Source organism: Palaemon carinicauda, chromosome 1 (genome assembly GCF_036898095.1).
Source record: "Palaemon carinicauda isolate YSFRI2023 chromosome 1, ASM3689809v2, whole genome shotgun sequence".
NCBI classification, from domain to species: Eukaryota; Metazoa; Arthropoda; class Malacostraca; order Decapoda; family Palaemonidae; genus Palaemon; species Palaemon carinicauda.
Genome location: NC_090725.1, coordinates 308111955 through 308121954, shown reverse-complemented (window position 1 = coordinate 308121954; position 10000 = coordinate 308111955). Strand labels below are relative to the sequence as shown.

At 36.9% G+C, this 10000-nt stretch overlaps 2 protein-coding genes across 2 annotated transcripts in view; one reads left to right on the top strand and one right to left on the bottom strand.

The window, feature by feature from the left end:
- The window catches only part of LOC137640145 (glutamate receptor ionotropic, kainate 4-like), a 425472-nt gene that overhangs the window by 325887 nt on the left and 89585 nt on the right, over nucleotides 1-10000 (bottom strand). The gene's annotated exons all lie outside the window — the stretch shown is intronic.
- Nucleotides 6971-10000, top strand: part of LOC137640115 (glutamate receptor ionotropic, delta-2-like) — a 10337-nt gene continuing 7307 nt past the window's right edge. The window contains exons 1-4 of the mRNA XM_068372594.1: nucleotides 6971-7060; nucleotides 7354-7539; nucleotides 8319-8547; nucleotides 9964-10000. The exon at nucleotides 9964-10000 is cut by the window's right edge and continues 112 nt beyond it. Coding sequence (XP_068228695.1) covers nucleotides 6971-7060; nucleotides 7354-7539; nucleotides 8319-8547; nucleotides 9964-10000 — 542 coding nt within the window. The remainder of the gene's footprint in view (nucleotides 7061-7353; nucleotides 7540-8318; nucleotides 8548-9963) is intronic.

Genomic DNA, 10000 nt, shown 5'->3' with positions numbered 1-10000 from the left:
TTCTTTTTACTCATTTCATATATTAGTGTACTAGCCTTCTGGCTGGTACAGTAGTAACGTGTTTGCCTAGCATTCGCATGGCGGCAGATCGATCTCAGCCCTGGACCGTGAGTTCAACCTGTTTACTGGGGAGGCCACTGCTGTATTTGTGCACCACAGTTGGGGGTTGGGCTGGCCCAGGTACCTATTCTGGTGAGCATCTATTCTGATGAAACAGGAGCTGAATTCAGACACCTTTAACCTTTAAATTGTAGAAAAATTTAATCTGAAATGCCTCCTTTTTCCTGAGAACTAAATTGATATCTTGGAGTCTTCCAATATACAGTTCTAATGTCTCAGGAATACTTGATACTGTGTTGGTTATACAACAGATCTTCACCTGTCTCTTACAGCTGAAGATTTTTTCAAGGCTGGATGCTGACTTTGGTAGTAAAGCCTAATGCACTAAAAAAAATCTAAGATAAGTCATAAAACCCCATCAGTGGCAGGAACAGCATAAATTAGTATAATAAAGCACACAGCAGGGTAATAATTATCCAGAAACATTTCAATCCATTCTAATTTTCCTACTAATTACTTTTACATTGCCATATTTTAAAATTGAAAGCAAAATCTAATTTCACAGCTATAAAATAGTACATTATGGCTGTTGCAGTAATGTAAACATTCTTACGTTTAGCTGTATTATTATCATAATTACTAGTTTGGCTACAACCCTAGTTGGAAAAGCAGCATACTATAAGTGGAAGGGGTCCCACAGGGAAAATAGCCCAGAGAGGAAAAGAAATAAGGAAACAAATAGAACAGTCTGCCTAGTTTTATCCTCGAGCAAGAGAACTGTAAAGCAAATGAGTGGGAGACAATGATCTAATAGTACTACCCAACACTAAAGAACAATGGTTTGATTTGAGGTGTCACTCTACTAGAAGAGCTGCTTACCACAGATAAAGAGGAATGTGCAATATTCATGCAGCTATACTCGGTTCTAGCTTGGTGCATACTTGGCTAGTCCCTCTTATCTCTAAGAAATTCCTCTGCACTCATGGTGTTAACTACCGCACCGTAATTGCTCAATGGCTACTTTCCACTTAGTAAAGGTAGAAGAGATTCTTTAGCTATGGTAGGCAGCTCTTCTAGGACAATCATCTCCTAGAAAAGCTCCTTACTATAGAGGTAGTAGGTTGGCCAAGGCACCAGCCGCCCGTTGAAATACTACCGCCAGAGAGTTATGGGGTCCTTTGACTGGCCAGACAGTACTACATTGGATCCTTCTCTTTGGTTACGGTTCTTTCTCTTTGCCTACACATACGCCGAATAGTCTGGCCTATTCTTAACATATTCTCCTCTGTCCTCACACACCTGACAACACTGAGGTTACTAAACAATTCTTCTTCGCTCAAGGGGTTAACTACTGCACTGTATTTGTTCTGTGGCTACTTTCCTCTTGATAAGGGTAGAAGAGACTCTTTAGCTATGGTAAGCAGCTCTTCTAGGAGAAGGACACTCCAAAATCAAACCATTGTTCTCTAGTCTTGGGTTAGTGCCATAGCCTCTGTACCATGGTCTTCCACTATCTTGGGTTAGAGTTCTCTTGCTTGAGGGTACAATCAGGCACACTATTCTATCTGATTTCTCTTTCTCTTGTTTGGTTAAAGTTTTCATAGTTTATATAGGAAATATCTATTTTAATGTTGTTACTCTTCTAAAAATATTTTATTTTTCCTTCTTTCCTTTCCTTACTGGGCTAGTTTCCCTATTGGGGCTCCTGGGCTTATAGCGTTCTGCTTTTCCAACTAGGGTTGTAGCTTAGCAAATAATAATAATAATAATAATAATAATAATAAAAACACTCCTCTCCTAGAAGAGCTGCTTACCATAGCCGACATGCATCCTGATCAGGAATTTTACAATCTAATATATTGTTAATCATAGATTTTGATCAACTTTTTTTGCACTGCATTTTCAACCAATCAAATAAAATATGCAGCCATTTCCAGTTTATTACTAAATATAGTGAATGTTCTGTGGTGTATCCAAAATTATATCACTGACTACAAATGAGTTATAAACTAACAGATAAGAAGATCAAGCTCGATATTAATTGTCAATATTGATCTTTCATGAAATATGTCTATGAAGAATCAAGTATTTTCTATTACAAAAAAAAAAAAAAAAAAAAAAAAAAAACATTAGAATGTTAAATGTTCTCTTTATGTAATGAAATTACTCTTTCAAATTAAATATTCATAGTCATTCCTACCAGATATATAAGAGACAAAAGTGGAACCAACAAAGATGATTAACTGACAAGCCTCCACCTATAACTACAGTCGCAGCATAGATTGTCGGCAAAATAAGCCCCACCCCCTTGATGATGTCATAACCAATCATGTTGTCTCCCGCATTAACAGCGGTCACAACACATCCCCTTAAAGTGATGAAAAGTTAATATGGCTTAAAACTCATAAGGGGATGTATTGTGATCACTGCTAAAGTGGGTGACAACGTGATTGGCTATAACGTCATCAGGAGGAGTGGCTTATTTTGCCCAGAATCTTTACAGCGATTATAGACAGCAATAGAGCAAAACTGAGCGAAAGCTCTAACATAAGAAGAGACAACTTTGCCTCATTAAATTATATTATTTACCAAGTAAAAGGCCTCTTTAAGATAACAGGATCAATTTTACTATTGCTACAGTAGCTTCCCAAAAATGGAGAATTACACAGAATTGCTTGTATGTAATCCTGTCATGACTTCACAGAAATGACAATGATAGGAAAATCGGGGTTAGAGATATGTACCTAGAGCCGTATAAAGACTTATTGTTCATAGACTTCAAGACCAATTGATGCATGGTAAAAACAGGTTAGACGACGAATAATTTCTTCCATCTTGTTTAGAACACCATAGGCAAATAACCATTATTTCTGCCTTTTAGCCAAAATTTAGGTAACTCAGGGAAAAAATACACCCAATATATAAAAAAAAATATATGTTTTTCTTGATTGTCGATTAACTAATCAACAATTATGGTACAGTTTAGTCGAGAAATCAAGTACTTTTATGATTCAGAAATATTTAAATTTTTCTCAATTTTTCTACTTATTAAGCGAAAATTTTGTGTCATCCAAAAAATATATAACCATCTCTCCCTCTCTCTCATCTCTCTTTTGTAGGTATCCGAGAAACAGTCATTGACTTCACATTCCCTTATTATATGGAGAGTCTAACTCTCATCTCTCCAACGCCCAAAGAGAAGAACAGAAGTTTTGCAGTTTTTTCTCCATTTACGCCCATGGTAAGACAGAACACGCTTTATTATGCTTAGACGAGGTATAGAGGCTCTTTGTAAAAATACAATTTGAGATGGTTAATAAGAGCAAATATTGAATAAATAAAATATATAACAAGTGGCAAATAATAAAATGACTAATGTTAAGATGAATCTAATATACAAACCTACATACATGATTGAATATGACATACGGTATAAATACATACATTATATATATATATATATATATATATATATATATATATATATATATATATATATATATATATATATATATATATATATATATACATATATATATGCATATATATATATATATATATATATATATATATATATATATATATATATATATATATATATATATGTATACTGTATATATATATATATATATATATATATATATATATATATACAGTACATATATATATATATATATACATATATATATGTATACTGTATATGTATATATATATATATATATATATATATATATATATATGTATATATATATATATATTTCAATTACACATATATACTATACATACACACAAGCATACACAAACACTTATTTGTATATGTACTGTGTATATACATATTACTGTATATATAGTATGTTACAAGGTAGCTGTTAGGTACTAACAGGAAGGCGAGGTGAATGTAACTGACTTATTCAACAACATAACAAGCTTATCTACAAACGGTAAAGGGCAGCTATGGCACAAGCAGCCAACAATTAGATACATGCAACGGCGAGCTTAAACAGGTTTTTCTATTATCAATGGAGGAGAGAACGAAAGATAAAAAGAAAGCAATAGTATTACAGCATATGACAGTGTATGATATAGATGAGAGTTACATGGCTTCACCCCTAAAAAAGACATTCATGTGAAATAGAGGCCCTGTTCTGGAGAGCCAAACTATAGGTGGGTTATCTTGCAGGAGATACACAGGTTTAAGGTGATTAATGGAGACCAAGTCGTCTTGCCCACAAATGTTAATCAAAAAAAACCTTTGGCCTGCCACGGAGAACGAGAAAAGGGCCTGTATAAGGGCGTGTCAGCAGTGAATTGCAAGTACACTGAGGTGATATCTTTCGGTATATGTTGCTTCACCAGGGGCTTTTAAGTCTAGCAGCAGGAAGTAAATTTCCCCACAATGTGACGTAGGCGCTAGATATTGTTGGAGGAGGTTGCAGACGGAAAACATTCTGCAGAGACAACCAATGGGTAGCCATACACCATTTCAGCGGCCATGACCTCCAAGGCATCCTTAGGAGTGGTCCTTAATCCCAGGAAGAAACAGGGCAGCTGGGTAAACCAGTTCGAGTTATTGCAGTGGGAGATCAAAGCTGCTTTATGGGTGCAATGAAAATGATCAACTATTCCGTTAGCTGCAGGATTGTTGGCGGGTGTCTTATGTAGGGTGATGCCCAGGAGATTTGGTAATGATGTCCACAATTGAGAGGTGAAAGTGGTACCCCTGTCAGAAGTAATATCCACAGGATACCCTATCTCACAATCCACCCTGAGAGTAAAGAAGATGTACATGAGGCAGATGTTGCAGCTTGCATGGGGATGGCTTCAAGCCAATGAGTGGAGCGGTCAACGAGAGGAGCGGTCAGCAAGGGTAAACGAGTAACTATGTCCTTGGGATGTGGGTATGGGACCTACTAAGTTGATGTAGATGTGGGCTAAGGTTAAGGAAAGGTGCCCATTGCTGAATCCGTGTGTACAGTAGATGTACTTGAACATTACTATGAAGTACAGGTATGGACCCATTCCTTAGCCCCTTTAGTAATGATTTGCCAAATGAACTTCATCTTCAGTAGCTGTGCAGTAGATTGGCACGAGGTATGTGAGAGAGCATGGATGAATTCAATCACATGTCAATGCATGGGGGCAGATATCCTCGATCATGACCTGCCAGTACCGACGTCACAAAAGAGGGTGGTGATGTAGTCGTCGAGGGCAACGTCTTCCAAACAAAGGTATGTGAAGGGTGTCCTGCATACTTGGTACTCTGGTTCTTTGCATTAGGCTTTTGCCAAGGCGTTACAATGCAGTCCCAGGTAAATGTCAGCCAATGGGTTTTTGACAAGGCATCGGTAGAGATTCATTTCCTTAAGCATGTGTTGAAGAGTGCTCCCATATTCAGGCACGGTGGAGAGATGTCAGCATTAACAAGCGAGCTGGCATCACACTGTCGAGTGAAGGCATGCACCAGGGGCACGTGGTCCGTGCGAATGACGAAGGGTGTACCCTTTAAGAAGTGGCGAAAGTGATGGACAGTTAAATACACCACCAGCAATCCATGGTCGATGGTAGAGCAGCTGTATTCTGCCTTAGAAAGCTTTCTACTGAAGGAGGCCAATGACCATAAATTGGACTACTGCAGCAATAGCAATGTCACTGGTATCCATGTAGAAAAGGAGAGGGGCATGTGGAATGGGAAAATTGAGAGCAGCAGTAGTTGATAGGACATTCTTTGCATTGCAGAAGGTTGCCTCCTGAAGGGAACCCAACTTCAGTTCTTTTGGCTTGCCCTTGATGATGGCGTAGAGGATAGCAAGAATAAGATGATGACTGGTAGGAACTGGTGATAATATTTTATCTTGCATAAGAAATCTAGCAGTGCTTTGACAGTCGAGGGCGTAGGAAGTTCTGAACAGCTGATGCCTTCTCAGGGAGTGAGCGGATGCCTTCAAGAGTGATGTGCTGCTCTAAGAAAAATAATTTGTTGGCACCAAAGGTATATTTGTCATATTGAGCCACAAGGCCTTTCTGTTGCAGAGTCAAGAACGATTAAAGGGGGGCCGGGTCTTGGGGATGTCTTCTAGGTTCATGGACACCTGATAATACCCCTTCAAGGGGTTGAGAGTGGAACACCTTCACTTTGTGCAAGTTGGAGGTAACGTTATCGATTTTGGGGAGGGGTAGTGATCCACTTTTCGCTGCATGTTCAAATGCTTGTAGACCCCACAAGGGTAAAGGAAGCCATCCTTCTTCAGGAAGATGTGTAAGAGTGACAACCATGGGCTTCAGACCTTTTGGCAAAGGCCCCTTTCTTCTATTTCCGAGAATATTCGTCTTGATATGGTGATAAATACAGTGCCTTGAGGGAACCGTGGATGTTTCACGAAGTTCTGGATGGGAGACTTCTGGGTACACTTTGAGGAGGTGGGCATAACCATCCATGGTTACGTTGATGTGGAGTGCAGAGTCGGAGTGAGCGAGTTGGAGAGATGTCAACAAGTTTGAGTCTGTGTTGACTAAACGTCCATGTGCCACATCATCCAGGAGGTGGAAATTGGCGAGGAAATCCGCACCGAGTATTAGCAACATTGCGTGAGTAACGAAGAACTTCCAATGGTATTTGGCCCTCCCAAACGGTAGTACGAGTGTCTCATACCCAGAACAACTATGTTGTGTCCTGGTGAGTGATATTGGTAAATGGAAATAGCAAGCACCAGTGTCTAACGAAAACTACACACCCATACCTGCAACATTTAAAAAGCAAAGATAAGTGACAAGTGATGGCCTACTTACAAGTTTTTTGGCCACTGACAACAGTTTGCATATATCTTCGCAGCAGCCCCAAATTTGGAGTGGTAGTAGCACAACTGTGGCTGATGGACATCAGTAAGTGACTGTAAAGGTTGTTGGATGGGGCATGAGCGAGGGCAGAATATGTGAGCAGTGGGCAACTTTGTCGGTGCTTCGACATGTCACGGGGCAGGCATCTGTGTCTTACCACATTCAGGTTAGCTTTGGTCAATGTTGAATGGTTTTTCTCTTTAGCAGGATTGGAGGCATTGATGAGGATCTTGAATGTGGTGAAGTGGTTCTACGTACGGGCATTGACGTAGTTCATCGGGTCCATCATGGGAAAGATATCGAAATCGGGATGGTGATGCATACAGGTTCAGGTAGAAATCATACCTAAAGGGTATGAAGTATGTTCATTCCCCAAGGAGAGCCATCTGCGTCTGGTTGCAGGCAAGCGATACTGGTTATTTCTCTGAGGGTGAGCGAAGCCTTTTGGTCCCCCAACAGCTGTTGAGAGAGCTGAAAATGCTTGCCTATATGGGCAGCTGGCGATGGTGTGTACTGCTCCAGGAGATACGTTTTGAGGAAGTCATAGGATGTTGTGACATTCCCTCGGTCACAAAATCAATAGGAAATTTCTGGGAAAGTGTCCTTAGGGATCACTGCGAGGACATAGTCTGCTCTGCTGCTCGAGTAAGTCACGCTCTTGATGCGAAACCAAACTTCGGTGCACTGAAACCAGGCAACTGCTTCTCTGCTGGCGAAGGGTATCATTTTCATCTTTGAGACTCAAAGACTCAGGGTTGGTGAGCGCCATCGTAAACAAGATAGGGAGGTAGTAGTGGGCGAAAATGCGGGGAGGAGCTGGTCCTCCGGTGGTCACCAGGTAGCTGTTAGGCAAGGTAAATGTAATTGACTTTATTAAACAAAATAACAAGCTTATATAGAAATGGTTAAGGGCAACAATGGTACAAAGGTCTAACAATTTTCAACATGCAATGGTAACCTTAAACGGGTTTTTCTATTATCTGCATGGGAGAGAGCGAGAGATGAAAAAAAAAATAGCATTACATTGCATGAGCATGTATGAAATACCAATGTTACAAATATATATATATATATATATATATATATATATATATATATATATATATATATATATATATATATATATATATATATATATATATATATATATATATATATATATATATATATATATATATGTGTGTGTGTGTGTGTGTGTGTGTGTGTGTGTGTGTGTGTGTTTATTTATTTGTGTAAAAAATAGGATTGCACCCTCCTAATAAACATAAAATATGTACAATACTTACTCATAATCTGTAGAGAGAGAGAGAGAGAGAGAGAGAGAGAGAGAGAGAGAGAGAGAGAGAGAGAGAGAGAGAGAGAGAGAGTTCTAACAAATCCTAAATCAATTGAAAAAATTCCTATTAATTCATATTTTTCTTTAGGTATGGCTATACATCTCCGTCTCTGTCTTGATGACAGGACCATTATTCATTGTGATGAAATGGATTTTACACGAAAATCTACCTGATAAAGAGAGAGCAATAACGGTTAATTCAGTCGTCTTCACTGCGTTTGGAAGTTTATTGAAGCAAACGAATTTCATTTCATCACAGCTGAGATGTTTGAATTTCTTCTTCGTTTTCTGGTATATTTTCTGCCTCATCATAGCAGGTACTGTATCATTATTATTATTATTATTATTATTATTATTATTATTATTATTATTATTATTATTATTATTATTAAATGCTAAGCTACAACCCTAGTTGGAAAAGCAAGATGCTATAAGCCCAGGGGCCTCAACAGGGAAAGTAGCCCAGTGAGGAAAGGAAATAAGGAAATAAGGAAAAATATATTTTAGGAATAATAACAATATTCAAATAAACATTTCCTATTTAAACTATAAAAACTGTAAACAAGAATCTTTTAATGTATTCAGATTGTGCATAGATAAGAACATTATTAGTTTTCAAAATTATTTGTTGAGGACAAACATACAGTTGGATACAGGTATCCCTGGCACATCTCGTTTTGAAATACACCCTGACACACCGTTAATGAGCATTTGCGCTCACTTATAGAGTGCTCTTTTAGGTCGGAAAATTTCCCTACTAGCTGATAGATTGCAAGCATTTTGTCAGAATACTATCGTTATTTTCAAATAATTACCAAGTAATGTGAGTCGAAACTTATTAACTAACTTAAATTTCTCTCTCAGATATATGTTTTGTCAATAAATAATGGTAACAAATAGAGATTATAAAGTATTGTGATGGAAAGTCTAAATTTAATAACAACAATAACAGAAATCAACGACAGGAGCTTGTTTTCGGATACACGCTGCATAGTTTTTTAGCTTTTCCAATTTTTCAACAGACATTGGGATAAATTACACTAAGCATAAGAAAAATATGTTATTATATACTTTCTTTTCATACCAGAATCTATTACAACCATGGAATTAATGAATAGTTACTTCCAAGTAAAAGCATTAATTTTCATAGAGGTATTAGCTTCTTTCACTTTATCAGATAAATATTACGTTCAAAAATAGAGATACCCTTAGAATAGTAATAATAATAATAATAATAATAATAATAATAATAATAATAATAATAATAATAATAATAATAATAATAATAGAACAGGACAAAACAACCCATGTCACAAAGACACTTATTTCAACAAATATCCATAAACCTTTTTTTATGAACATTATTATTATTATTATTATCATTATTATTATTATTATTATTATTATTATTATTATTATTATTATTATTATTATTATTATTGAATCTACAAACCTAGTTGGAAAAGCAAGATGCTATAAGCCCAAGATCTCCAACAGGGAAAAATATCCCAGTGAGGAAAGGAATAGGAAATAAATAAAACTACAAGACAAGTACTGAACAATTAGATTTCAATGTTTTAAGAACAGTAATAACATTTAAATAAAATCTTTACATATAACCATAGAAATAAAAAAACCAAGAGAAGGAAAAAGAACATAGAATAATGTGATTGATTAAGTTAATTTTTTTTTTCACTTAATGAGTGAAAAACATAAACTGTGATTTTTTATAGCGTTATATTCAGGTGTGCTGACGGCGACACTAATTAT